The sequence below is a fragment of the Motacilla alba genome, chromosome 1A (genome assembly GCF_015832195.1).
Source record: "Motacilla alba alba isolate MOTALB_02 chromosome 1A, Motacilla_alba_V1.0_pri, whole genome shotgun sequence".
In the NCBI taxonomy this organism is placed as follows: Eukaryota; Metazoa; Chordata; class Aves; order Passeriformes; family Motacillidae; genus Motacilla; species Motacilla alba.
Genome location: NC_052031.1, coordinates 258,315 through 285,931, shown reverse-complemented (window position 1 = coordinate 285,931; position 27,617 = coordinate 258,315). Strand labels below are relative to the sequence as shown.

Here is a 27,617-nt window from a genome sequence, read left to right as displayed (position 1 = left end):
CGGCCCTGCTCCCGCAGGGACCCCCGAAGGCGCCGGCGGGGCTGCGGAGGGGCTGCCAGTGATGGGGGAACGGGTCTGGGGGCGTGCAGCCCCTCGGGAGCTTCGGTGGGGCTGGGGGCGCCGGGACTGCCGGGCCCGCTGCGGGGGGGAGCCCCCGGGACGGGACGGGGTACCGGGACCCCACGCTCCGGTGTGAGGGGGGTCCCTGGAGCCCCCGTGGCAGGCCGGGGTGCCGGGACCCCACGCCCCGGTGTCGCCGGTGTGTGTGGGGGGGTCGCAGACCCTTCCCGCCGCGCCGCGTGCGCCCGGACACATTTGAGCGCCGCACCGCCGGAAAGCCGTTCCGGGCAGGGCGTGGGGGGGGCGGTGGGACAAACCGCGGCGGGACGGGAGAGGACGGGACGGGATGCGATGGGATGGGATGGGATAGGCCGGAACGGATCGGGTCGGGATGGGATGCGATGCGGTGAGATGGGAGAGGCGGAACGGGGCGGAGCGGGCAGCGGCGAGGGGGGCCGGCGGAACGGAAGGACGCGGAACGGAAGGCGCGCGGGCGCGTTTCCGGGGGCCGGGCCGGCGCGGCGGAGCGGCGATGGCGGCGGGCGGGCGGCGCTGAGGGACCGGCCATGGAGCGCGGGCCCGGCCGGCCCAGCCTGCAGCTCGTCCAGCAGGCCGTGCAGGCGCTCTACCACGACCCCGACCCCAGCGGCAAGGAGCGGGCGAGCTGCTGGCTGGGCGAGCTGCAGCGCTCGGTGAGAGCCGCGGGCGGCGGGTACCGGGCCCGGGCTCGCGGGGAGGCCTCGGGCCCCATCCGGGGTGGGGCGGGGCGGGGAGCGGCGGCCCCTGGGCGGCCTCGGGGAGCCTCTGCCGCACCAGTGGCACCTCCCGCTGCTCTGTGGCTGCCCCATCCCTGCAGCGCTCCCGAGAGGGACTGGGGACGAGGCCTGCAGGGACAGGACACGGGGAATGGCTGCCAGTGCCAGAGGGCAGCCATGGATGGGATCTTGGCCATGAGGAATTCCTGGCTGGGCTGGAATTGCCAGAGCAGCTGGGGCTGCCCCTGCATCCCTGGCAGTGCCCCAGGCCGGGCTGGACACTGGGACTGGAGCAGCCTGGGACACTGGCAGGGGTCCCTGCAGGGGCAGGGTGGCACTGCAGGGGCTCTGGGGGTCCCTGCCCACCCAAACCATTCCCCGGTTCCGTGATTAACACAAGGAAGGAGGGGCTGGGACGTTTGGCACGGTCCTGGGGGAGTTGGGAAGGAGGAGTTGGCTCCCGGAGGGAAATTCGGGCTTCTCCTGCCGGCCGGGTGGGAGCGCCGCCGGCATCGGGGAGGGGCTGGCGCCAGGGCCGCCTTCAGCCCCCAGAGCCCTCAGGACACAGCTGCCCCGGGTTTGGGTGTTTCTGGGTGTTCTGTGGCTTCATCTGGTCCTGCTGGAGCCCTTTGTCCCCCCCCCCAGGGGGTGGATGTTTCCTCTCCCCGGAGCTGGGGGTGTCCCCTCGGTGCTCCCCCCTTTCCCCAAGGCCTCCCCAGGAGCGGGACAGCATTCCCAGCCCTGGGGCGGGCCGGGGCTGTGTCCTGCCCCTCCCTGCTCTGGGTGTCCCTGCTGTGCCTGGGGAGGGGGAGCAGCTCAGCTCCAGCCCTTCCCTTCCTGCCCTCTGGCCAATCCTGCCCCTCTCTGTCCCCACAAATCCCACTTTCCCCATTTCCCCTGAGTTCCCTCAGTGCTGCCGTTCCCATCAGCGTTCCCAGGGAGTGTCCCTGGCTGGGTCTGGGGGCTCTGCTGCTGCCCCCTTTCCCCCGGGCAGGGCCTTTGCCAGAGCAGAGCTCTCGGGGCAGCTGCAGGGGGGATTCCCATGTCAGGGATGGCTCCTGTCCCAGGCTCCCCTGAGCCCGGGTGAGACCCCAGAGTCCCTGTCCAGGGGCCCCAGGTCTGGGGTGACCCCCAGGATTGCTGCTGGGTGGAGGGGTGCCCCATCCCCAGGAGAGCTTGTGCTTTTGGGGCCTGATTTGTATTCCCCAGCGTCTGGGAATCCCGGGCTCTCTGCTCCAGCTCCTCTGGCCTTTTCCCTGGGCTGTTTCACAGAATGGCAGCAGTAATAATAGCAATAATAATAATAATAAAATCAGCAATAGCCGTGTTGTTATTAACGCAGCAGCACTCCTGCTTCTCCCCTTCGGTTGGGTTATCCCCCCGAGCTCCCCCCTGAGCTCCATGTGCTGCTCCCAGGAGGGATCCCAGCTCCTCCCCAGGGTCCAGCACCTTCCTCTCCTGGGAGCTGCTGAGTTATCCCGGCCCTGGGGGCACTGAGCTCACCCTGCTCAGCAGCAGCAGCTCCCTGGCACGGCTGCGGGGCTGCCATGCTCCACTGGGACCTTTCCCAGCTGGGGACCACGGTGGCACTGGTGGACAGGAGTCACGGTGACACTGTTGGGACTGGTGGCACTGGTGGACAGGAGTCGCGGTGGCACTGGTGGTGCTGGTGGCACAGTGGCAAGGTGGTACTGGTGTGACAGGAGTCACAGTGGCACTGGTGGTGCTGGTGGCACTGGTGGTGCTGGTGGCACGGTGGCAGTGGTGTGACAGGAGTCACGGTGGCACTGGTGGCGCTGGTGGCACAGTGGCACTGGTGGCATGGTGGCACTGGTGGGACAGGAGTTATGGTGGTGCTGGTGGCAGAGTGGCACGGTGGCATGGTGGCACTGGTGTGACAGGAGTCACGGTGGTGCTGGTGGCGCTGGTGGCCCTGGCTGGGCACTCGCTGTTTGTCCCTGGGGTGTCCCCGTGCCCTGGTGTGGATGGAGGCGCTGGCGTTTCCCCCAGGGGTTTGCTTGGCGCCTCCTCAGCGCCGAGCCGTGTCCCTGCAGTGCCAGCTGCCACGGGCTGCTGGTGGCACCCTGGGCAGCCCGTGCCCCTCCCGGGGCGCCCAGCCCTGCTCCGTTCTGTCCCGTTCCCTCTGCTGGGGCGAGCTCTCAGTGTGGGTTCCTGCTGGTTTCTGCCTTTCTGGGGCTGTGGTCACAGAATCCTGGCGTGGCTGGGTGGGCAGGGACCCCAGAGCCCCTGCAGTGTCACCCTGCCACGGCAGGGCCACCTGCCAGTGTCCCAGGCTGCTGCAGCCCCATCCAGCCTGGCCTGGGGCTCTTGTAGGCACAGTTTGTGTGGCTGGCCCTGGGGCTGCCCCAGCTGTGAGCAGCAGGGGAGCAGCACTGGCAGCAGTGAGCCGTGCAGTGCCCAGGGGTGCTGAGCAGAGGGCACCCCGGGGTGAATGTGAGGGGATGAAAGGGTGGGCAGAGGCCTGGAGCCTCCTCGAGTGACCTGATGTCACTCTGCATAGGTTGAAGCTGTCTGAAATTGTATCTGTGGGATACATCCCATCGTGGGGCCTAAAGCTGAGTTTGGGTGCCTGGGTCACTCTGGGGGGGTTCAGCTTTGGCGCTGGGGACCCCCAAACCTGGGTGGGATCCCTGCAGTTCCCATCCCTGGCATCTCTGGCAGGCCGTGGGGCTCAGTTTGGGTCTGGAGGGCCCCGTGGGCTCAGGTTTGTCCCTCAGCTGCCCCAGCAGCCTGGTGCTCCCCTTTCCTGCTGGCTGTTCCTGGGAAATGGGGCTGGACGTGGCAGAGCAGCTCCGAGCTCGGTGCAAGTTGACCTAAATCCCAGAATTCGAGGCTCCTTCAGCCAGCCGTGTGCTGGGAGCTGTGTGCAGGCTGACTGCGGGCTAGCTGGGGTTTCCTCAGGCACAGGAGCTGTACCCAGCGTGGCATTGGCCTTGTCCCAGCTTTCCCAGCTTCGTGCCTGGGGATTCTCTGCGCCCCTGGTGTCTGGAGCAGAGCCCTGGGACAGTGTTCCGTGTGGGTCCGTGGCTGTGAGCTGGGTGCTGGGGTTTTGGTGTGGAGGCTGGTTCGGGGTTCAGTGGGGCTTCAGGAAGTGTTTCTGGGAAGGGAATCCTCTGGCTTTGTGGAATTCCTGAATGTGCCGTGAGGGGTTTCAGGCATAGGACAGCTTCTGGTAGTCATTGGTGCTCACAGCCCATTAATAATTGTGCTCTTTGCTGAGCTGGGCTCCCAGATGGATTATCCGTGTGCCCTGGGGTTGGTGGGTTTGGGAGGATCTCCGGTGCCTGCCACTCTGTCCATCCAAACTGGGAATTACCAGCCTCTTAACTGGAGGGAGAAGGAGTTTAGCGAGAGCCTTTGGTGGGGTTCTGGCTGCTGCAGGTGTGGAGTTTAACTTCTTGTTTATTCCCAGTGTGGGAATTCCCTCTGGGGATGAATAAATCCAGGGGGGACGTTCATGACAGCAGTGGCTCCAGCTTTTTCTGCCTCCCTGTCAGAGTCATTCCGAGCGAGTTTTACACCAGGAGTGGCTGGAGTTACAGCCCCTGTTGTGGGGGCAGCTGGGAAGGGAGGAGCAGAGGCTGGACGCAGCCGAGGAGCTTGTCTGACGGCTCTGGAAGGGCTCTGGAGGGGCTCTGGAGGGGCTCTGGAGGGGCTCTGGAAGGGCTCTGGAGGGGCTCTGGAGGGGCTCTGGAGAGGCTCTGGAAGGGCTCTGGAGGGGCTCTGGAAGGGCTCTGGAAGGGCTCTGGAAGGGCTCTGGAGGGGCTCTGGAAGGGGCTCTGGAAGGGCTCTGGAAGGGGCTCTGGAAGGGCTCTGGAAGGGCTCTGGAGGGGCTCTGGAAGGGCTCTGGAGGGGGAAGGGGCTCTGGAAGGGCTCTGGAGGGGCTCTGGAGGGGCTCTGGAAGGGCTCTGGAAGGGCTCTGGAGGGGCTCTCCGTGAGCACTCTGGAGGGGCTCTGGAAGGGCTCTGGAGGGGCTCTGGAAGGGCTCTGGAAGGGCTCTGGAGGGGCTCTGGAAGGGCTCTGGAGGGGCTCTGGAAGGGCTCTGGAAGGGCTCTGGAGGGGCTCTGGAGGGGCTCTGGAAGGGCTCTGGAGGGGCTCTCCGTGAGCACGCTGTGCGCAGTGCAGGGGGAAGCTGTGGGGAGCTTCTGCCTGCGCGCGGCAGGGATGGAGCCGCTGGCCGTGCGGGATGAGCCTGCAGGGGTGGAGGCGGTGGCACCTGGGGACGTGGGGACGTGGGGCAGTGGTGGCCTCAGCAGTGGTGGGGAGCTGCTGGGCTCAAGGGGCTCGGGGGTTTCCAGCTCAGAGGATCCTGTGGAGAGGAGGAAGGGAGACGAGAGGGGAGCGCGAGGGCTGCTGAGGGTCCTGGCCTCCCCGGCTCGTCTGGGCCCTTTGGGTTCTGCAGCTGGCTCCAGCTGCATTCCAGGCTCCAGTGGCTGTGGAAAGGGCTCCTAGCAGAAATTCTGGGAATGGGCTCAGGAGCTAGGCCCTGTGCTATTGCCAGCCATAATGCTTTCCTTTTCCATGTGCAGGAGACTGGGTTTTCCTGGGAAGCAGCCTGGATCATGCTGGTCCTGCCTGGTGTTGCCCTCCTGTTGCCCTGTGGGATGCTGGAGAGCCCTGGGAGCCCTGGCCCAGGGTTTGGGCCTGGAGCACTGGGGGAGTGCAGCCCCTGGGCACGGCTGTCCTGCCTGGGGCAGAGATTTGGAGAGGGGATTGTTTTGCCTTCCAGGCTGGAATGCAGCTGGAAGCGAGGATGGGCAGGCAGTGGTTGATTACAAAGGGCTGTTTGGCTGTTGGAGTGACTGGCCAGGGGCTGTGATGGAATTGCCTTCGTTAGTGAGGCTGGAATGAGGGCCAGAGCTGGGCTGAAGGGATGCAGAGGTTTTATTTCACTCTGGATGGAGCTCAGGGAAGTCCCGTGGCCCAAAGGCTGTCAGAGACAAGGGCTATGAAGCTCATGGAGTTGGCTCAAGTTTTGTTCCCAGGTTGCCACATCAGCTGGATTTGGGATTTTTAACCATGCTGGCCAGGGAGGTTTGGAGTGCCCATCCCTGGAGGTGTCCAGGGAAGGACTGTCTGCAGCACCCTGGCCCCCAGCCCTGTGCACTGACCACAGCGTGGTTTCCCACAGGTCCATGCTTGGGAGATCTCGGACCAGCTGCTGCAGATCCACCAGGATGTGGAGTCCTGCTACTTCGCGGCGCAGACCATGAAGATGAAGATCCAAACTTCATTCTATGAGCTCCCCACGGATTCCCACGCCTCACTCCGGGACTCTTTGCTGTCCCACATCCAGAACTTGAAGGACCTGTCTCCGGTCATTGTCACACAGGTGGGTGATGGCAGGGGGGCGTGGAGCTGCTCCCTCCATGTCCTGCTCCTGGTGGTCACTCTAGGACCTCTATCCCTGGGCTGGAAAACAGCAGGCTGATGCCTGCTCCCAGCCTGGCACAAGATTGTTTTCCCTCCTTCATCACTTGGTTCCTTCAGTAATATCCATTACTTCCTCCTCGTTTGCTGTTTGGAGAGGAGGAGCAGGGGTTTTCCTGTGCTCTTCCGTGGAGACCAAACCTAGCACTGCCCTGGGTGTTCAGGGGGGGTTTCTCTGCACCCTTCATTCCCATTATCCATTTGTTCCTGTAGCCCCGGGGGCCCTGACACCCCAGGCTGGGCCGGGGTGCTCCTGCAGCCCCTGAATGCTGTGGCAGGGAGGGTCAGCCCTCGGGGCAGCCGGAGTTCCGCAGTTCCCCGCGGGCACTGCGCCCAGACAGGGATGGGGAGATGGATCCCAGAGTTCCCTGCCCCTGGGCCATGCTGGGAATGATTCCAGCAGGGGTCTTAGGGGTGGCTTCCAGAGCTGCCTGCCAGCCCTGTCTCTGGGCACATCCCAGCACTCCCCACACTGATCCATGTGTTTCCCATTGCCTTCCAGCTGGCTTTGGCAATAGCTGACCTTGCCCTGCAGATGGCTTCGTGGAAGGGCTGTGTGCAGACGCTGGTGGAGAAGTGAGTGACTGTTGCTGCCTCTGGCCCGGGGACTGCTCTGTGGGCTGTGTCAGGCGGGCGTGGTGCAGGAAGGGGAAGTTTTGCTCCCGTGGTGGCTGATTTCAGCTGCCCTGGGTGGTGGCAGCAGGGGCTGTCTGCTGCCCTGCTCACAGCCCAGCACTCAGCGCTTTTCCTCATCCGTGTTTTGTTAGGGATGATCCCTCTTCCCTCAGCTGTGTCTGTGCTGTGGGATGGAGCAGTGGGGCTGGAGCCAGTCGCTGTTGGGTGTCCCCAGATGTCCCCACGGGATGCCACATGCTGCTGCACAGTGACAGCAACAGCCCCTGGGGACAGCTGCCACCACCCTGAGCCCACTGGCAACAGGAGGGGGTGGGATTTGTCCGGGCAGCTCTGGACTCCCAGAGCTCATGGGCTGGGAAAGCTTCTGTCACTGCTGTTGGAGATCTGGGCTGAGCCATCCTGGCGCTCCTCTTGGCAGGGCTGTGGCTGGACACTGCCTGTGCTCGGGGCTGGACTGTTGCCGAATCCGTGGAATGTGGAATCGTGGGATGCTCGGGGTGGGAAGGGACCTTAGAGCCCTGCCGCGGTCTGGGTGCCCCGCAGCCCTGTCTGCGCTGTTCCCCAGCCCTGAGGCGTGCCCTGTCCCTCTGGCAGGTACAGCAACGATGTGACGTCGCTGCCCTTCCTGCTGGAGATCCTGACGGTGCTGCCCGAGGAGGTGCACAGCCGCTCGCTGCGCATCGGCGCCAACCGCCGCACCGAGATCATCGAGGACCTGGCCTACTACTCCAGCACCGTGGTGTCCCTGCTGGTGAGCCGCCTCCCGCTGCCTCCGCCCCGCGGCACCCAGCCCGCCGAGGGCACCGGGGCGCTGCTTGGCCTGCAGGAGCCCTCCGAGCCCACGTGTCCCACCGTCCCCCAGCGCTGCCACGGCCACCACTGGCCCTGGCCCCCAGTGCCGCTTCCACACGGCTTTGAAATCCCAACAGGGATGGGCACTCCAAACCTCCCTGGGCTGCTGTGCCAGGGATGGACAGCCCTTTCCAGGAAGGAATTTTTCCAATATCCAACCTGAGCCTCCCCTGGCACAGCTCAAGGCTGCTTCCCCTTGTCCTGCTCAGCCAGGAGATGGAGCTGAGCTGTGCCCTCTGCCGAGCAGCTCAGGTGTTGTTGGAGAGTTTATCCCAGCAGAGTTCCCTGCCAGTGCCGCTGCAGCCTTTGGGGCAGCCCAGCTCTGCTTGTTCTGGGAGAAGTTGTCTGGGGAAGTCCTTGCTCACTCTGAAATTCCTTCACCTTCCTCAAGTCCCCTTCCAGGGCCACCCTGCCCAGCCAGCCCCAGCTTTTCCAGGGACACCTGGGAGATCCTGGCTGGCGTATCAGGCGTCCCCACACTGCTGTCCTCTCCAGCCCCATCTTTTCCTGGGATATCCCAGCTGGCACATCAGGGGGCCCCACACTGGGCTGTCCCTTCCAGCCATGTCCAGCCCCAGCTTTTCCCGGGATCCCTAGGAGATCCTGGTTGGCATGCTGGGGACACAGGCAGTGTCACCTCCTTCTGGGGCTCGCAGCTGCTCAGAGCTGACACAGGATCACCAAGGGCTGGCCTGTCCCTGCACATTCCTGCTCCCTCTGCGCCTGCCTGAAGCTTTCCTGAGCTTTCCTTGTTGGTGCCAGCATGGGCATTTCCACCACCTACCTGGAGAGCCAAATTTATATTTTCTGTGTGGCATTGAAATGCCAAATTCCCATTGTCAGTTACAAAGTGGGGGGTTAAAGCAGCATTCCAGGGACTGTGATGAGGTCCAGCATTCTGCCTTTAGGACTGAAGTGTCAGGTGAGGAGATCTCTGGAAGCTCTTGTGCAAGGATTCCTGGGCCAGTCCAGGGGGTCTGGGATCTTTCTCCATGTCCTGCCTGTCCCCCTCTTCCCCCTTTCCCTGTGCCAGTCGAGGCTGGGGCTTTGGGCAGGGCTCTGCTGGAGCATGGCCAGCACTGGGGATGAGCTGCTGCCATCCCACATCTCAGCACATCCTGGCTTGGGCGCTGGGGTGGCATGTTTGGAGTGTCCCAGCTTCTCTCTGCAGAGGTGGTTTTTTGGGAGAAGGGTTAAACTGGGGTTTGTCAGGTGTGAACATCCCTGAGGGCTGTGCTCTGCTGGCCCAACACGGGATCCTGCAGGAGCGGGAATGAGGGAGGTGCTCCACCTGCTCTTCCTGCTCCCGTGGGCTCCGTCCCTGCCTCTCACTGAGTCCAGGGCCATTGGTGAGAGGGGTGCTGGGAGCAGCCTGCCTCTGGAATGTTCTCATGTGGGCTCCAGAGGATGTTACTGGTTATTCCTCATGGGTCACCCTCTGGAGTCAGATCCTCACCGGCTCTGCCGTGTCCCTGCAGGTGACGTGTGTGGAGAAGGCAGGCAATGAGGAGAAAATGCTCATCAAAATCTTCCGGTGCCTGGGCAGCTGGTTCAACCTGGGCGTCCTGGACAGCACCTTCATGGCCAACAGCAAGCTGCTGTCCCTGCTCTTCGAGGTGCTGGTGAGTGTTTCCCAGCAGGTAGGGGGGTCCCAGGGTGGGGGCACTGGGGGATCCCAGCAGGACTGAGGCGTGGGGCAGGGGGTTCATCCCTCCTGTGTCACACAGGGACTCTCTGGTTCCCTCTGGGCTGGATCAGCTCCACAGAGGGGGCAGTGCCTCTGCTGGGAAGGGCAGGCAGGGAAGTGCCACTGCCCAGAGGGTGCCAGGTGAGGTTTGTCACACCCAGGGGGTGCCAGGTGAGGTTTGTCCCACCTGGAGGTGCCAGGTGAGGTTTGTCATGCCTGGGGATGCCAGGTGAGGTTTGTCACACCCAGAGTGCCAGGTGAGGTTTGCCACACCCGGAGGTGCCAGGTGAGGTTTGTGACACTCAGGGTGCCAGGTGAGGTTTGTCATCCTCGTGGCTGGGCATCGGAAGCCTCTGTTGGGGTTTGATGGTGAAATCAGGGGGGTTGAGGTTATTTTGGGTTCTTCCCAGATTGCCAGTGTTCCTTTTCTGACCCTTTCTCCTTGGACGATCCCCTCCTGGAGGAGTTGGGGTGTTTGTCTGGCTGGAGGTGTGGGGAGCCCTGTGCCACTGAGCCAGGGCAGGCAGGGAGTGGAGCCAGAGCGAGGAATTCCTGGAGGATGGAGGTTTCTGCTGCAGCGATTGTCTGTCCCTCCTCCCTCTCTCCCATGGGACTCCTCATTTGCATGATTCAATCAATGACAAATGCAGATGAGGGCTCCCAAGGAAGGATATCCATGCAGGATCCTGCATATCCATGTGGGACTCTGCTTCAAGTGGAGCTGTAGCAGGAGCTGCTCCCAGGACAGGCTGTGGGGCTCACCAGCCTGTTTAGTGGTTAATGGCACTTTAAATGGGCGTTTTTCCTTCCCCTTCAGGAATTGTTTCCCAAATCCATTGAGATCTTGTTGAGCAGGACTCAGAGTCTCTGCTCCTTTGTTTCCTCCCTGCTTGCTCTCTCCTGTCTCGTCCCCTGTGAATCCCCCTCCCTCCCTCAGTCACCACCCATGGAATTCACCGACCCCCAGACCATCCCTGGTCAATATTCCACTTGCTTGTGGAAACCTCGTCTCCATCCCCCCCAAGGACTCCCCAGCTCCCACCTCTCCTCCCAGTGGGAGTGATGACTCTCTGTCCAGTCAGGTGATGAGCAGCCAGGTGGTTTCCTTCCTTCCTTCTGCCCTGGGTTCCAGCTGGTGTTTCCCCTCCTGTGTTTGCCAGGGTCCCTTGGGGAAGGGTCACTCTGACCTGGAGTGTCCAGGGAAGCAGGCTACGAGGCTGGTGGGGGGTAGTGGGGGCTGTGGCTGTGCAGGACCTCTACAAAGTGTTTCCACAGAATCCTTTGGGTTGGAATAGATCTCCGAGATCAAATCCTGCCATTGTGGGAACAAGAACAAAAAACTGGTGGTTTCATTACTGTCTGATTGCATGATATAATTGGGGCAGCGGAGGGGCAGCTCCGGTCTCTGCTCTGGTGACCAGTTACAGCACCCAGGGAAGGGCTGGAGCTGTGCCAGGGAGGGTCAGGCTGGAAAGCAGGGACGGTTCTGCCCCAGAGGGTGCTGGCACTGCCCAGGCTCCCCAGGGAACGGGCATGGCCAGAGGCTGCTGGAGCTCCCCTCCCTGGGATTGCTGGGGTGTCTGTGCAGGGCCAGGAGCTGGATCTGAGGTCCCTGTGCTCCCTTCTAGCTCAGGAGATTCCCTGGCTCTTTGGTAATTGCTGGGCTTTTGTGCCTTGCAGCAACAGGACAAGACCTCGTCCAACCTGCATGAGGCTGCGTCGGACTGTGTGTGCTCGGCCCTCTACGCCATCGAGAACGTGGAGACCAACCTGCCCCTGGCCCTGCAGCTCTTCCAGGGCGTGCTCACCCTCGAGAGTGCCTACCACATGGCTGTGGCACGGGAGGACCTGGACAAGTGAGGGACAGGGAGCTGTGCTGTGGCCGGGAGGGACAGGCAGGACAGCGCTGGCCCAGCTGGTGCCGTGTCAGCCTCCAAACGGAGATACCAGTGCCAGGGCATCAGCAGTGCTGGGGGCACTGGGGCTGGGCACTGCCCGTCCCTGTGCTGGGCACTCGTGGGGTCACACCCAAATCCTGGGGGCAGGTCTGGGCCCCTCACTGCAAGAGAGACATGGAGGGGCCAGGGGCTGGGCTGGACTGGAACCACGCCCTCACCGGGCTTTTGGAGAAGTTAGAGATCAGTATTTCAGCAGATTTGCTTATTGGAGCCCAGTGTTTGCACCCGCTTCCCCTGCTGAGGCGTCTCCCAGCTGCTGGCAAAGCAGAAGTTGGGCTTTCTGGCTCTGGCCGAGGCCCCGGGCACGTGTTGGCCCAGCCGTGCCCCGCACTGAGGGGCAGTGAGGCTGAGCCAAGCCTTGTCCCTCCGCAGGGTGCTCAACTACTGCCGTGTGTTCACCGAGCTGTGCGAGACCTTCCTGGACAAGATCGTGTGCACGCCGGGCCAGGGCCTGGGCGACCTGCGCACGCTGGAGCTGCTGCTCATCTGCGCGGGGCACCCGCAGTACGAGGTGAGCTGCAGCCGGGCGCTGCACGAGCTTGCTGCTGCTGCTGCCTCAGAACTCCTGCTCTGCGCCCCTGGGCAGGACTCTGGCTTCGCGTTTGCTGCTGGGTGCCCAGCGTTGCCAGCACAGCTCTGAAACCCCTGTTAGTGCTTTCCCATGCGTTACAGTCGAGCTCTGTGGGGATTTGTGGTGCTGGAATATTGCCCAGTGACTGAAATGCTGGTTCACATCAAAGCACCCGCCCACCTGCCTCAGGAGCAAAACTTGTCATTGTTTTGGTCTCTTTTTATCCTTTATTTAATTCTTTATCCTTTTATTCTTCCTAAACCTTTAAGTGCCAGTAGCTGATCCCTGCCTGCGTTCAGTGGATGGAAGCTGCTGCCTGGCTGGTTTGCCATGGGAGGTGCAGAGCAGCTGTGCTCCAGCAGCCCCCATGTGCTCCCTGGGGTCCCTGGGACCCTTTTCCTCCCTTCCCAGCTCTGTTAAGCTCAGTTTTCCTTGGCCACGACCTCATCCATCAGTGCCATCAGCGCTGAGGGGGACACGGAGCTCTGCAGCTGCTCCTGACTAAATCTGCACTCGTGGTTTTTGTGCAATACCCACACAATAAATAAAAGAACCCACCACAAAGGGGCTGCATCCACTTCCAGCCCAAGCTGCTCCCAGAGCCCCAGGCCCCTCTGGGGTGGTTCTGGGCCAGAGAGGCTTTGGCTGCCAAGGGTTGGAGCAGCTCTTCAGGGTCACTGGGGGATCCCAAGCCCTTTGTTAAGTGACAGGCAGAGAAATCTCTGTATCTGGGGCAACCAGTCCCTGTGTCACCACTGTGTGGCACAGCAGCTCCGACACACATCTGTGGCTGCCACTGCTGCCACTCAGGGCCAGGGTTTCTGTTTCTCCATCAGGACTACTGACAGAGTGGGGAAGAAACATTCTGCTGTGTTCTGCTATTGTGTAACGAAATGCTGTATTTTTCTTTCCAAACAGGTGGTAGAAATTTCCTTTAACTTCTGGTATAGACTGGGGGAGCACCTGTACAAGACGGACGATGCTGTGATCCACAGCATCTTCAAAGCCTACATCCAGCGCCTGCTGCACGCGCTGGCCCGGCACTGCCAGCTCGACCCCGACCACGTAAGGGCCCTGGAACGGCGGGCAGGGGCACGTGTGTGTCCCTGGGGAACAGCTGGGATGGGGGTGTGTGTCCATGGGGAACAGCTGGGATGGGGGTGTGTGTGTGTGTGTGTCCCTGGGGAACAGCTGGGACAGGTGTGTGTCCCTGGGGAACAGCTGGGACGGGGGTGTGTCCCTGGGGAACAGCTGGGACAGGTGTGTGTGTGTGTCCCTGGGGATCTGCCAGGGTAGTGGGGTGTGTGTCCCCTTGGGAGCTGTGTTGTCCCTGCTTGAGGCAGTTTTATTGGGATCAGGCTGGCATGGCTCACTAGCCACGGCTGGTATCTTCTTCCGTGCACTCTGGGATGGTTGATTCTCTCCTCCCCTCCTCATCCCCTTGCTTCCCATTCCTTCCTCCACTTCTTGGAGCAGGAATACACAGTGTGTGCTCAGACTGGTCGTGTTTTCCTTGGGCACGGCTCTCCAGAGCCTCCAGCAGCCTGCTCTGCGGCAGGAGGGCTGGATCTCCTTGAAACACAATCCCTGCTGTTCCCCTGGCTGTGGCTGAGTGGGAGCCTGCACTCCCCTGGGCTGCCCTTGTGCTCTCCCTCCTCTCCCCCAGGAGGGAGTCCCAGAGGAGACCGATGACTTCGGGGAGTTCCGGATGCGTGTCTCGGACCTGGTGAAAGACCTGATCTTCCTGGTGGGCTCAGTGGAGTGCTTTGCTCAGGTGGGTTTGTGGGAGTGCACTGAGGTGCAGGCAAATGCCAGGGGAGGTCACCGAGCCCTGGTGGCCCTTGGGACTGGACGAGGTCGCACACATCTCGTGCACGAGGAAGTGTGTGGTGGGAGCTGTTCTGGGAGAGCGGGAGGTGTGGGAGCAGCAGGAGGTTTCTGACGTTTTGGGTAAAGCCACTGTGGTCCCGCAGTGTGGAATGTGGGGTTTCTGTGGGCCCACAGCTGGGGCAGGAGTTTGGGGGTGGGATGGGTGAGGGCTGAAGTCTGGGGTGGGTCAGGAACAGGGCCATGGGGGCGGGGGTTGGCGATGGGGGTCCGTGGCCCCTCGTGACTGTCCCCTCCTGCAGCTCTACGCGACGCTCAAGGACGGGAACCCACCCTGGGAGGTGACAGAAGCCGTGCTCTTCATCATGGCCTCCATCGCCAAGAGCGTCGACCAGTGAGTCCTGCCCGTGGCCAGGGGGGCTGGGGGCCAGGGCTGGCTCTGTGTAACACAGACCCCACAGATATCCCAAGGACATTCCCATCCCTGGCAGTGCCCAAGGCCGGGTTGGACTGGGCTTGGAACAAGCTGGGACAGTGGAAGGTGTCCCTGCCATGGCAGGGGTGGCACTGGAGGGGCTTTGAGGTCTGTTCAGACCCAAACCATTCACTGGGGATCCTTCCACATCCAGGTGGAGTTTTCCCAGGTATCCTTAGGGAAGGTTAAGTCACTGAAAGTGTTTCCTCCTATGTTAGTGGAGTGGAAGCATGGACAGGTGACACCCAGGGTGGTGAGCCCACAGCGAGTCCTGTGCACTACCAGCAGTGGGACAACCCAGCTGACCTTCCCTGGGCTTGGAATGCTGTTCCTCCAGCCCCTGGGACACTGGGATCCCCATCCCTCTCTTCCCTGGGAGCCTGTGACTGCTGTCAGTCCTTTTCCCAAGGAGGCTGGTAACACCATCCCTCCTTTCCTTGTGAGGCTGGGAATCCTATCCCCCTGCTCCCCAGGCACCTGGAGGAGTCACTGCAGTCCCTTCACATCACCAGCTCCTGTTATCTGTGTTGAGGCTGCCCCTGCTCACTTTTGCAGTGTCTTGTTCCTGGGAATGCTGGCTGGAAGCACTGGGGGCTCTGTCCCCGCCAGCCCGGGATCACCCCATCACACCCTCCTACAGCAGAGGAGGCAGCTCCCAGATAATGAACCCCCTGGTTCTCATGTCCCCCTGCAGTGGTGGGCTCAGCTCCAGATAATGAACCCCCTGGTTCTCGTGTCCCCCTGCAGTGGTGGGATCAGCTCCAGATAATGAACCCCCTGGTTCTCGTGTCCCCCTGTAGGGGTGGGCTCAGCTCCAGATAATGAACCCCCTGGTTCTCGTGTCCCCCTGCAGTGGTGGGATCAGCTCCCAGATAATGAATCCCTGGTTCTTGTATCCCCCTGCAGTGGTGGGATCAGCTCCCAGATAATGAACCCCCTGGTTCTCGTGTCCCCCTGTAGGGGTGGGCTCAGCTCCAGATAATGAACCCCTGGTTCTCGTGTCCCCCTGCAGTGGTGGGCTCTCCCTGGGGGCATTCAGTGTTCCCTGTCTGTTCCCTGCTGTGGCACTGCTGTCCGTGGGGCTGAGCCCCATCCTGGCAGGGTCTGTCCCGGTGTGCTCCGTGTCACGCTGCACGCTCAGTCTCCTGTCTGGCGGCGGGTCCGGCGGCCGCTCCCAGCCGGCTGCGGGCGCTGAGCCGAGGCTGTCCGCAGGGAGAACAACCCGACACTGGTGGAGGTGCTGGAGGGCGTGGTGCGGCTGCCTGAGTCGGTGCACACGGCCGTGCGCTACACCAGCATCGAGCTGGTGGGCGAGATGAGCGAGGTGGTGGACAGGAACCCGCAATTCCTGGGTGAGTCCCGCGCCCCCACGGCCCCGCCGCGCCCGCCGCCCCCCGGCTGAGCCCCTGTCTCCGCAGATCCCGTGCTGGGCTACCTGATGAAGGGGCTCTGTGACCGGCGCCTGGCGTCGGCCGCGGCCAAGGCCATCCACAACATCTGCTCCGTGTGCCGGGACCACATGGCCCAGCACTTCTCGGGGCTGCTGGAGATCGCCCGCGCCCTCGACTCCTTCGCGCTGTCGCCCGAGGCCGCCGTGGGGCTGCTCAAGGGTGGGTATCCGTGGGGTCTGGGTACCTTGGGATCTGCCTGGGTACCCATGGAAACTGCTGGGGTATCCATGGGAGTTGCTCCCCAGGGTGCTGAGCCCCATCCTCAGCGGGTTTGTCCTGATGTGCCCCAAGTCCCATTCCACATGCAGAGTGTCCTCGGGAGTTCCCTTGGGGCTGGAGGCAGAAATAAATCCTGGGCTGGTAACTGTCCCCATCCCTGAGACAGAGCTCAGGGACTGTCCTGGGCTGGGTATATGGGAAGTACACGTGGGAAATGCTGAGAGCCATGCTGGCAGTGGGTCACTGCTCCATCCAAACTCTGGGAATCACCTGCTGGACGCAGAGGGTGGAGATTTGTGAGTATTGCTCCTTCTTTTAGAGAGTTTGGGCTCAAGAACGGAGATTTTTAACTCAGAGTGTTGGTGTCTCACTGGACTGTTGGGCACCATGAGCCTCCTCAACCATGGCTGGTTTTGGGGATGTGCCTTCAAGATTTTCAGTGAATTCCAGTGCTGCTGGAGCCTTTTCCCCCAGAGCCAGGGAGCCTTCCCTGCAGTCGTGTGCTGCCATGGGAGACAAAACTCCCTGTGTTCCACTGGATGCCCCAGCACCGTCTGAGCTGCTCCTCTCCCTCTCCCTGCCAAAGGGTTTCCTCCCCCTCCCTTAGAACAAGCCAGGAATTCCCGAGCCAGGGAGGTTTCCCCCCGGGGTGGTTGGCACCACGGCCACATCCTGGCTGTGCCAGAGCTGGGAGTGAGCTGCTGCCTCTGGGAGTGGCAGCATGTGTTCCATGTGTTCCTCGCGTTCCATGGCTGGGAGCCCCGAAGCGCCTTCCCTGGAGATTCCATAGTGCTGCTGGACTGGGACGGGGACACTGGGGACACGTGGCAGGCCCAGATGTGCTTGTGGCATCCATTGGTGTGTCCCTCACGCCAGCATTGCTCCCTGCTGGTGTTGGTGTCTGGTTCAGCCGGAGCCAGGTTCAGCTGTGGGGAAGCTCTCCCAGGCCCTGCCCCTGTCCCGCAGCCATTCCCTCTGGGAATGTCATCGCCCCTGCACCCTCCCTGCTCCTGAGCCTGGTGTGTCCCTGCAGGCACGGCGCTCGTGCTGGCCCGGCTGCCCCTGGAGAAGATCTCGGAGTGCCTGAGCGAGCTCTGCGCCGTGCAGGTGCTGGCGCTCAAGAAGGTGCGTCTGCATGGGGGGACAGCAGCTGGGAGGGGACAGTGGGGACAGTGGCCTGGCCCCAGCCCTGCTGCAGCAGCTGTGTCCTCGGAGCCAGAGGTGTATCCTAGAGTAACGGGGTCGTTTGGGTTGGAGAAGCCTCTGCAGCCCCCTGAGTGCAGCTGTTCCCCAGCACTGCCACTGCTTGTGTCCCCAGGTGCCACGTCCATACACCTTCTAAATCCCTTCAGGGATGGGGACTCCACCCCTGCCCTGGGCAGCTGTGCCAGTGCCAGGAGTGATTTCAGTATCCAGCCTGACCCTCCCCTGGCACAGCTTGAGTCCATTCCCTCTCATCCTGTCACTCGTTCCGTGGGGGCAGGGCCCAGCACCCCCACAGGACGTGTCCAGGACTGAGCCCTTCCCTAATGCCACCCGAGGAGGTGCAGAGGTGCTGCTGGTGGGGTCAGTGTCCAGGCAATGTCTTCCCAGGGCTACCTGTGCTCCTGCAATCCTGTGGTTTTCCTTGTCTTCCAGCTGCTCTCCCAGGAGCCAAGCAATGGCCTCTCCTCAGACCCTACAGTGCCCCTGGATCGACTCGCCGTCATCTTCAGGTGAGGCAGGAGCTGGGGCACTGCTGCTCCCCCAGAGCCTGACTCTGCACCGCCTCCTTCTCCCCAGCCCTTGGGGAATGGGCTGGAAGTCTCTGCTTCCCCAGGTTCCAGCTCCTGAGGTGCCCCCCAAGCCAGTTCCTGGTCCACTTCCCACAGCTCCAACCCTTTTCCTCGGCTTTAATCCCAAACCCCCCTTAACCCTTGGCTGTTCCCACAGACACACCAACCCCATTGTTGAGAACGGCCAGGTCCACCCGTGCCAAAAAGTCATTCAGGAGGTGCGTGGGAGAGGGCTGGGATTTGGGGAAAGGGTTCTGGTGGGGGCTTTTGGAGTGGGGGTTTCCAGGTACAGGGGTACTGGGCTGTTGTCCCTGCCTGCCAGTGTCTGCCCAGGGCTGCACGGGAGGGGAGCTGTGGGGCACCTTCCTGTCCCTCCTGGAAGCAGGGATTGGGGTGTGGAGGGGGAAATCTGAGGCTTCAGCCCCCTGGAAGGGGCCCTGGCTCTGGGAGTGCCCCCGGTGTTTGATTTCCCTGCCCGTGTCCCGTTTGCCGCGCTGCCCTGCCGGGGATAAAGCACCCCAGGCTCCTCCAGAAAGCTTTTCTCCCCCACCTGCCATCCCTGACTGGGATCTGGGTGTTCTGGGGACCGGGAGGGCGTGGGGGTGTCCGTGGTCGGGTGTGACCCCTGCCACGTGTCCGTGCCCAGATCTGGCCGGTGCTGTCGGAGACCCTGAACAAGCACAGTGCCGACAACCGGATCGTGGAGCGCTGCTGCCGCTGCCTGCGCTTCGCCGTGCGCTGCGTGGGCAAGGGCTCGGCCGCGCTGCTGCAGCCCCTCGTCACCCAGGTGGGCTGGGGGCTCCGGGGACACGGCTGCCCCGGGGGGCGCGCTCGGGGCGCTGTGGCTGCCGCGGGGGGGCTGTGGGCACTGGGAAGTGCTGCAGTGGATCCCGGCAGTCTGGGGAATCCCAGCATAAACCCTTGGAGAGGAGAGAGGCTTTGGAAGATGTGGGGGATGCCGGGAGGTTGTGGGTCTGTGTGTGTGTGTGATTTGGGAGGAGGGTGTGAAACCCTGTGTGGTGCAGCGCCGTGGGAGGTAACCCAGCCTGAGGGAAGGATCCCTGCATCCCAGAGCTGGGTGTTCCCTGCTCCACTTGGCTCCTGCCAGGCTCCACGGGGAAGCTTCCACGGAGAAGTGCTGCTGGCTCAGGGGGCCTCAGCGCAGAGATGCTCCCAGGACCTGAGCGAGTCCGTCGGGATGTCCCTGCCCACAGGGGACATGCTGCGCGCGGGGGGATGTGGGGTCAGGGCAGATGTGGCGGTGCCTGTGCAGCGTTCCTCTCTCCGCAGATGGTGAATGTGTACCGGGAACACCAGCACTCCTGTTTCCTCTACCTGGGCAGCATCCTGGTGGATGAGTACGGCATGGAGGAGGGCTGCCGGCAGGGCCTGCTCGACATGCTGCAGGTGGGGTGTCACTCGGGGTGGAAAATCCCTCAGGCCACATCGAGCGCAGCCATCCCAGCTCTGCCGAGGCCACCACTGACCCTGTCCCCAAGTGCCATATCCGCACAGCTTTTCTATCCCTCTGGGGGTGGGGGACTCCACCCCGGTCCTGGGCAGCTGTGCCAGGGTGGGACAGCCTTTCCAGGAGGAATTTTCCCTAGTATCCCATCGGTATAGAATCTCAGACTGGTTTGGGTGAGAAGGGACCTTGAAGCCTGTCCATGGGCAGGGACACCTTCCACTCTCCAGGTTGTCCCCAGCCCCCTGCAGCCTGTCCTTGGACACTTCCAGGGATGGGGCAGCCCCAGCCTGTTCCATGTGGGGAAGGGCAGCTTGAGGAGTGATCGCAGTAGTTGCTGATGGATCCCTGTTCTCCCCAGGCCCTCTGCATCCCCACCTTCCAGCTCCTCGAGCAGCCCAACGGCCTCCAGAACCACCCGGACACCGTGGATGACCTCTTCCGCCTGGCAGCCAGGTGCCACCTCCTTCGCAGGCCATCGGGCCCCTCTCCCCTCGTGGAGGGTCCCTGTGGAGCACCCATGGGAGCAGTGGAGCGGGGAGGGCCAGGACCTGCCCTGACCTCTGCCTGTCTCCCCGGGCAGGTTCATCCAGCGCAGCCCCATCACCCTCCTGCGCAGCCAGGTGATGATCCCGATCCTGCAGTGGGCCATCGCTGCCACCACCCTGGACCACCGGGACGCCAACTGCAGCGTCATGAAATTCCTGCGGGATCTGATCCACACCGGGGTGGCCAACGACGTGAGTGACGCGCGGGGACGCTCCTCAGGAGGCTCTTCCTCCGTGGGGATGTCACCATGGAGTCGTGGAATGGGTTGGATGGGAAGGGACCCCAAAGCCCCTCCAGTGCCACCCCTGCCATGGCAGGGACACCTCCCAGTGTCCCAGGCTGCTCCAAACCCTGTCAGCCCCACCATGCTCATCTGCCCTGTCCTCTTGTCCCCACAAGCCGCCCTGGTTTCTCCACCTCTGCTGGCAGAGAAGCTCTGGGGAGTGAGCAGATTATCCCTGTCCCCAGGACCAGTGTGTCCCTGTCCCCAGGCCCTGCCCACCCCCTTCTCCTCCCTCCCACAGCATGAGGAGGACTTTGAGGTGCGGAAGGAGCTCATCAACCAGGTGATGACCCAGCTGGGGCAGCAGCTCGTGAACCAGCTCCTGCAGACGTGCTGCTTCTGCCTCCCGCCCTACACCCTGCCCGACGTCGCCGAGGTGCTCTGGGAGATCATGCAGATCGACCGCCCGGTGAGGGGAGGGACCCAGAGGGACAGGGTGCACCCCCAGAGGGACAGGGTGCACCCCCAGAGGGACCGGGTGCACCCCGAAGCTCTGCCGAGGCAGGGCCCGGGAGCCATGTGGGGCTCCACATTCCGAGTTCCTCCCTTTCCCTGGCACAGACGTTCTGCCGCTGGCTGGAGAACTCGCTGAAGGGGTTGCCAAAGGAAACCACGGGCGGAGCCATCCAGGTGACACACAAACAGCTCACCGACTTCCACAAGCAGGTCACCAGGTGAGTGGCACCGGGCTCTCCAGTAGCACCAGCTCCCTCCCTCAGTCTGGCCTCCAGCAGCCCCAGCTGGGATGTGCCATGTGCCACACGGAGCCCTGGGGGCTGTGCAGTGCCTTTGCCGTCGCCCAACGGGTTTTTCTGCCCAGCCCAGTCCCTGCAGAGCCTCCAGCCCTTCATGAGCCACCTCCTCATCCCCGTGAGTCACTGGTTCCAGCTGCCAGGCCCTGCCCAGGCCTGTCCCTTCTCAGGGCCACCAGCTGCTTTGGGAAAGTCGGCTCCCTCTGCCTGGCTCCATCTCATCCCTGACAAGTCCCAGAGTGCCCGGGGGCAGCTGGTTCCTTCCACCCAGCCACCGCCGTGGTGGCACACAGGTCTCCAGGGACAATCCTGGGGGCTGCCGACCTCGTTCTGCCCTGACGATTGTCCCTTCATCTCTCCCAACACCTCGGAGCCGGGCTGCCACACTCCCAGTCCCATCCCTCGGCAGGACACCTTCCCCGGGTCCCAAATGTCCCCTTGGGGTCACCCCCTGATGTCCCCCCTTGTCTTGCAGTGCTGAGGAATGTAAACAAGTCTGCTGGGCTCTGAGGGACTTCACCCGCCTGTTCCGATAGCTCCGGCTCCACGTGGCACCTGTCTCCCAGGTAAGGGGCTGGCTCCGGGGTCCCCCGCCCCGCAGGACATCGGGGACAAAGGGCTGAGGCTCCCTTCGCCCTCCCAGGAATGTCTTTAAGGAGAAGACAGGAAACAGCAACCCAAGAATGTGTCCCACAATCAGCCGAGGGCTCTCGCCCGCTCCAGCGCGTCCCGGAGTCCGGAGCCACGGGAGGAGGGCGCGGGGGTCCCGCCCGCCCGGCGGCCCCGGGGCTGGGCCACCGCCACAGCAGCGCCCGGGGCAGCACCTCCCGCCCACCCGCACCCACCAGGCACCGGAGCCACGCGGCCCGCGCGGAGCCGCCGGCAGCAAACGAAGCAGAAAAACCTTCTGTGAAACGGAGACAAAAAAGAAGGAAAAGAAACAAACAAAAAACAAACAGTACAAATTGTTTAGGAAGATGGGGGGTCAGTCTGGGGGTCCTGGGGCGCTGCCCCCCTGAGCCCACCGTGGCCTGCCTGCTGCCGACTCCCAGAGACGACACGGGTGGGACGGACTCTGCAAATAGAGACTTATATTTTATTTTGTTCTGCTTTTTTTTTGTTTGTTTTCTTGTTTGGTTTTTTCTTTTTTTTTTTTTCCCTTTTTCGGGGTTTTCTTTGGTTTGATTTTGGGGTAGGAGGCGGTGGCTCGAGTGCGGGCAGGGCGGGCGGGCGCATGCGGTTCCCTCCGGGGGTGTGTAGCCATCTCGAGAACAATAAAAAAACAACAAAAAACTGAAAAAATAAATTAAAACCTCCCACGGTCCCTCTGGTTCTCCTCCCAGGGCTGGGGCTGCTTTGCGCCCCCCCAGTGCTGGGTAACCCCCATGCTGGGGGCTCCAGGTCCAAGGTGGCCCCAGCCCCTGTTTGCTTGCTGTTTCCCTGAAAATCCCAGGGGGCTGGTCCTTGGCAGTGCAGGAGGGGCGCAGGGCTGCCCCAGGGCGGGGGCCACGGTCCCCTTGCCCTGCAGGGCACCCTGGTGCTGTCACTGACAGCTCTGGGGCGACAGGCACGGGGACAGGGGAGGGACAGGGATGAGGATGGTGCTGGGTGGCCCCGGCCCCAGCAGCGGCGATGGCCACGCAGTGACTCACCCCGGCTGGCGGTGCCACGCGTCCCCTGTCCCTGTCAGTGGGGCAGGGGCCCGGGTGGCAGCGCCCAGGGCCCTGCCGAGGGGCCGGGCGGGGGCTGCGCCGGCGGCAGCCGCTGCTGGCTCTGCCACAGCTGGTGCAGCTCCTTGAACTGCTCCACCATCCTGTCCTTGAGGTCGGGGTGCGAGATCTGCAGCGGGATGCTGTCGGCCGACCAGGACAGCTCCCCGGAGAACATCTCCAGCAGCAGCCGCGCCGCCACCGGCACCACCTGCAGGAGCCGCCGGTGTCAGCGGGGCAGGGACGGCCCGTGTCCCCGACGGCCGCGCCCCTCACCTGCACCGTGATCAGCTTCTTCTCCTTGGGCTTCTGGTCCGGCCACTCCTCGCCGAAGCAGAGGAAGATCTCAAAGGGCGGCGGCGTGGGGGTCTGCCCCTTCTGGAACTGGATGAGGCCTGCGCGGCCGACGCCGAGGTGAGAGACAGGACGGGGCCGCGCGCCTGCCTGGGCCACCAGCACCCACTGAGGGCAGCCCCGAGCGCCGGCTGGTGACCCCCATCCCAGCTCTGTCCCCCCTTTCCACCCGGCTCCCGTGTGCCACCTGGTGTCCCCACCATTCCAGCTGGTGTCCCCATCGCACATTTGTCCCCGATGCCACCAAGTGCCTGGTGTGTCCCCACCCCAGCTGGCCTCTCCATCCCAACCCGTGTCCCTCAAGGGACACAGGGCCACCCCCCCTTCCCCTCTGACCGTTGAGGAAGCCCTCGAGGCTGAAGAGCTTGGTCCTCCTCTCCCTCTGGATGGGGTTGGGGCCGGGCTGGGGAGCGGCGCAGGGCCCCGTCCAGAAGACCTTGCACTGGCAGAGCCGCAGGGCGAAGAGATCCTGGCCCTGGAGCTCCAGGATGAGCCCTCGGTCCAGCACGTCCAGCAGCTGGTGGGTGTAGAAGCGCTGCTTCTCGTTGGGAATGGCGTCGGGAGCGGGGAAGGGCACCTGCTCCAGCGTCAGGGGCCCGAAGAGCTCCTCCTGCTCCCGCGTGGGCTCCAGGCTGCTGTGGAACAGCCGGCAGCCGTGCGGGTTGCTGACGGTCAGGGCGCACACCTGGCGGCCCCGGTACTGGAACTTCAGCTCCAGGTCAGTCACTGCCGGGGGGCCACGGGGTCAGCGGGGCCGGGAGCACCCCCGGGCCGCCCCCGTGCACCCCCTGGCCACCTTCATCTGTCCCACGGTCACCCCAATCCAGCCACCCCATGGCCACCCCCGCCCAGCGACCCCGTGGCCTCTCCCACCGTGCCACGGCCACCCCACACCCACGGCCACCTCTGTCCCAGCACCCCACGGCCACCCCAGCCCTTGCAGCCACCCACGGCCAGCGCCCCAGGCCCCCCAGCCCTGCTCACGTGGCAGCATGTGGGGGCTGACGAGCAGGTCGGGGATCAGCTGCTCTGTCGGTGCCACCGGGCAGGAGGACGAGGGTCCCGGGGGGCCCAGGGGGGGCCCCATCGCAGCGAGGGCGCCGGGGAGCAGCTCAGGGGCCCCGTGGGTGCCCCCCGCCTCCCCCTGGAGCAGCGCCGGGGGGGGAGCCCCAAAGAGCCCCCCCGGGGGGCAGCGGCTGGCAAAGGGGGGCACCTCTTCCTTGGGCCAGGGGTAGGGGGGCAGCAGGTCCCCCCCGTGCTGCGTGTCTGGAGCAGAGAGGGGGGTCAGAGGGTGCACCCCAGCCCCCCCGACCTGCCCTGAGCCCCCCACTCACCATCGATGCTCAGGGATGTCATCTTGTGGAGCTGCAGGGCAGAGCGGGCGTTACAGGGACCCCGTGGGCCTCTGGGGTGTCCCTGGCTTGGGGATCCCCCCACCCCAAGCCCCCCCAGATACCTGGCTGACGTCTTCCTCCCCGCTGCAGCCATAGTCATCCTCGTCCCCCCCGTCTGCAAGGGAGAGAGGGGCTGGGAAAGGCAGAGGGAACTGGGGGTGCTGGGGGAGATATTGAGGGGTTCTGGGGACTCATGGGGCACTGAGGCTTCACAGGGGGTGGGTCCCTTGGGGGGCCAGGGCTCTGGGGGCGCTGGGTCCTTGCGGGGTGTGGGGGGCTGCTGGGGGGCTGGGACCTCACGGGGTGCTGGGGTTTGTGGCTGTGGGGGCTGTCCGGTCTTTGAGGGGTGCTGGGACTTCGGGGGCTGCTCGAAGGCCTCCCCAGAGCCCCCCGTACCTGCGCCCCCGGGGGGCTCCTCGCAGAGCTCGTAGACGCGGAAGGGCTGTGCCGGGGACGCGCGGGGCCCGTCCAGCAGCAGCCGGAACTCGCGGCTCTTGTTGAGGGCGCAGCGCAGCGTGGCCTTCCAGCGCGGGGGGTCCGGGGGGTCCCCGGCCCGGAACCGGCCCGTCTCCTGCGCCCACGCCTGCGGGGGGCTCAGCGCCCGCCGCCCCACCATCCCCACCTGCCGGGGCCCCCTTGCCACCCCCCTCCCATGTCCCCCATCAGCCTTGTCACCCCCGTCCTGTGTCCCTCACCACCCATCAGCCTGTCACTCCTGTCCCTTGTCCCCCATATCCCCCCTGTCACCCCTCCCATGTCCCCATTGCCATCACACATGGCCCCCCTCCCATGTCCCCATTGTCACCCACCCCATGTCCCCATTGTCACCCACCCCATGTCCCCTTTGTCACCCCATCACACATGGCCCCCACCCCCTGTCCCCCAGGTGCCCATCGTCCCCGTGCCACCCCATTGTCACTCCGGCCCCGTGTCCCCGGTGTCACCTTGAAGATGGTGTCGTGGTCCTGGGGCCCCGGGGGGTTCCTGGTGGCGTGTCCCCAGGGGATGACAAAGCGGCGGCGCTCGGGGTCGAGCCAGCGCAGCCCCGGGAAGCGCCGGCTGCTCACCTGGGCCACCAGCCAGGGCTTGAGGCGCACCCGCCGCGGGGGCTCCATGGCCTGGGGACACCGCCGGGCACCGCGTGACCCCGCGGCCGCCCCCGCTCCCGAAAGGGGAACCGGGCCCCGCACGGCCCCCCGGGGCAAGCCCGGTTCCGCTTTCGGGACCGAGCTCTGCCTCCCCGCGGGGGTCGGGGGCGTCACCCGCCCCCCGAAAGCAGAAGCTGCGGTGGCTTCGGGGAAAGAAAAGAGGAGCTGAGAAGCAGAGGGGACACGAGGGACACGAGGGACAGGGGACACACACAGAGGGACACAGGGAAGGTGCGACGTGAGGGGGACGGAGGGGACACAGGACCGGGGACACGAGGGACAAGGGGAGGACACAGGGGACACACGAGGGGTGAGGGACACATGTAGAGACACGGGGACCACACTGAGGACACGAGGACGTGGCGGGACACGGGAAACGTACGGGAGACAGGGGACATGGAGAAGGGACACGGGTGACATGAGGAGAGAGGGGACACGGGGAGGACGGGAGGGACGGGGGACACAGGTACAGGGGGTGGCACGCGAAGGATGGGGGACGCGGGGAGCACCTGCGGGACACGGGGACACGGCAAGGGCGACCGCGGTCCTTGCGCAGTCCCAGGATCCCCGCGAGGGGAGCCCCCCGCCCGCTCCCCTCCGGCCGGGGATCCCCGCCGCTCCCGCCCGGGGGCAGCGCCCGCGCGTGTCGCACGGCCACGGCGTGCCCAGGGCTGCCGCCCGCTCGCGGACGGGCACTGTCCCCGCGTGTCCCCGCGGCTTTCCCGGCCATCCCAGCATCGCCCCGCCACGGCGCGCACTGCCGCCCCCGCCCCACGGGCCCCCTCCCCACGGGCCCCCTCCCCACGGGATCCCACCCCACGGGAAGCCCCCGCGGACGCCCCGCGCCCGTCGGGAGCGGCTCCGGTCTCACCTGCGCTCGGCGCCGCTCCCGGGGCCGCCGCCCGGCGCTTCCGCACGCGGGGCCGGGCGTGGGCGTGGGGCGAGACCGCCCGGCACCGCCCCGGGACACGGGGCGTGGGCCGGGGCTCCCCGTGTCCCCACAGGGCCCCGCCTCATGTCACCCCCTCGTGTCACCCCCCTCGTGTCACCCCCTCGTGTCCCTCCGAGCCCCCCCGCGTGGCCCCCGCTGCCCCCACGTGTTCCCCCCGTGTCCCCCCTCCTTGTCCCCCTGTGTCCCCGCCGTGTCCCCACCCTCGTGTCCCCTCCCGGATCCTGCCCCGTCTCCCCGGCTGTCAGCCCGCGCTGCTGGCAGACCCCTCATTAACATACTATTTGCATATATTTGCATACACAGCACCCATTTCCCGCTCCACGTGACGCGCGGGGATCTCCGCGGTGGGCGGGAACATCGGGGCGCCTTTCCCGGCTTTGATTGGCCACAGTCACTGTCATTCATCTGTGGGCCCGCCCGCGCTCCCTCCCCTAGCCCCGCCCCAATCAGCTGTCTGTCAACGAGGAGGCGTGATCTATGTGGGCGTGACCAGCGTGGCGGGGATGGGCGTGGCCTGTGCGGCGGGGCGTGGCCGGGGGCGGGGCTGCTCGATGGCGCCGGGCGCGCCCCGCCGCACGCCGGGCCCGCCCGGAGCCCCCCGCGCCCCGCCGGAGCCCCCGCCCCGCCCCGCGAGGAAGAGCCGACCGAGGTACCGGGACTGCCCCTGCCCTGGGCCCGCCGCCGAACCGGGCCCCGGAACGCTGCCACGCGGGGAAGGGGTGCGGATGGTCCCCGGCGGTGCCGGTGTCGGGGTGTCCCGGGGGGACGGAGGGGACTCGGGGGCCCCGGCGGGCCTGGGCCAGTCTCGCCCCGTTTAACTTGCAGATCTCAGGGGTTTAAGGTTGTTTTTCGCCCCGATCCCGGCGCGACCGCTGGGAGCGGGAGCGGGGCTTTCTCGAGGGCAGCGCAGATGCCGGGGCAGTGCTCGGAGGAGGGAGCGGATCCCGCTGGGTCCAGGGTAGAGGGGGGGAGTAGGGCCCCGAGGATTCCCCGGAGAAGATCAGATCCCGGTGGATTCCCAGGGAAGAGGCTCAGATCCCTGTGAGAAGGGGGTAGGAGCGGAGCCCCGCGGGTCCCCGGGGCAGAGGAGCAGGTGGACTCCCGGTGGATTCCCGGCTGGATCGCTGCAGCTCTGCAGCTTATCCACCACTGCCTGTTCTTGCCCTGCCCGTGCTTTTCCCAGGATCCCAGCTGATCCCGAGGGACAGCTGTAGCCTGTGTGCGTCTGGCCGCGGGCCAGGGCCTGATCCCGGGAGAAGGCAGCCAAGCCCGCAGTTATGGGGCGCTGAAGGGA

General features: G+C 64.6%; 2 protein-coding genes across 5 annotated transcripts; one reads left to right on the top strand and one right to left on the bottom strand.

Moving 5' to 3' along the window:
* Nucleotides 1-554: 554 nt before the first annotated feature.
* On the top strand, nucleotides 555-22,068 carry TNPO3 (transportin 3). The gene is made up of 23 exons (XM_038154641.1): nucleotides 555-752; nucleotides 5,968-6,168; nucleotides 6,769-6,842; nucleotides 7,497-7,653; nucleotides 9,233-9,376; nucleotides 11,122-11,297; nucleotides 11,772-11,910; nucleotides 12,889-13,035; nucleotides 13,637-13,744; nucleotides 14,100-14,191; nucleotides 15,485-15,624; nucleotides 15,691-15,882; nucleotides 16,976-17,067; nucleotides 17,581-17,657; nucleotides 17,875-17,935; nucleotides 18,364-18,504; nucleotides 19,008-19,124; nucleotides 19,544-19,638; nucleotides 19,766-19,922; nucleotides 20,256-20,423; nucleotides 20,576-20,688; nucleotides 21,242-21,332; nucleotides 21,410-22,068. The coding sequence occupies exons 1-22, from the start codon at nucleotides 627-629 to the stop codon at nucleotides 21,300-21,302; spliced, it is 2,778 nt and encodes a 925-aa protein (XP_038010569.1). The 5' UTR covers nucleotides 555-626; the 3' UTR covers nucleotides 21,303-21,332; nucleotides 21,410-22,068.
* Nucleotides 21,841-26,699, bottom strand: IRF5 (interferon regulatory factor 5). Of its 4 annotated transcripts, XM_038154644.1 has the most exons (10): nucleotides 26,243-26,376; nucleotides 25,168-25,341; nucleotides 24,620-24,806; nucleotides 24,286-24,338; nucleotides 24,164-24,194; nucleotides 23,814-24,095; nucleotides 23,166-23,555; nucleotides 22,752-22,870; nucleotides 22,419-22,686; nucleotides 21,841-22,030 (listed from the first exon to the last, which is right to left on the bottom strand). In XM_038154644.1, the coding sequence occupies exons 2-9, from the start codon at nucleotides 25,336-25,338 to the stop codon at nucleotides 22,453-22,455; spliced, it is 1,467 nt and encodes a 488-aa protein (XP_038010572.1). In that variant the 5' UTR covers nucleotides 25,339-25,341; nucleotides 26,243-26,376; the 3' UTR covers nucleotides 21,841-22,030; nucleotides 22,419-22,452. The 4 variants fall into 4 exon arrangements, with proteins under 4 accessions (XP_038010572.1, XP_038010571.1, XP_038010570.1 ...); XM_038154643.1 differs by lacking the exon at nucleotides 26,243-26,376 and adding an exon at nucleotides 26,524-26,699 and having other exon boundaries at nucleotides 21,852-22,686; XM_038154642.1 differs by having other exon boundaries at nucleotides 21,852-22,686.
* Nucleotides 26,700-27,617: the final 918 nt, after the last annotated feature.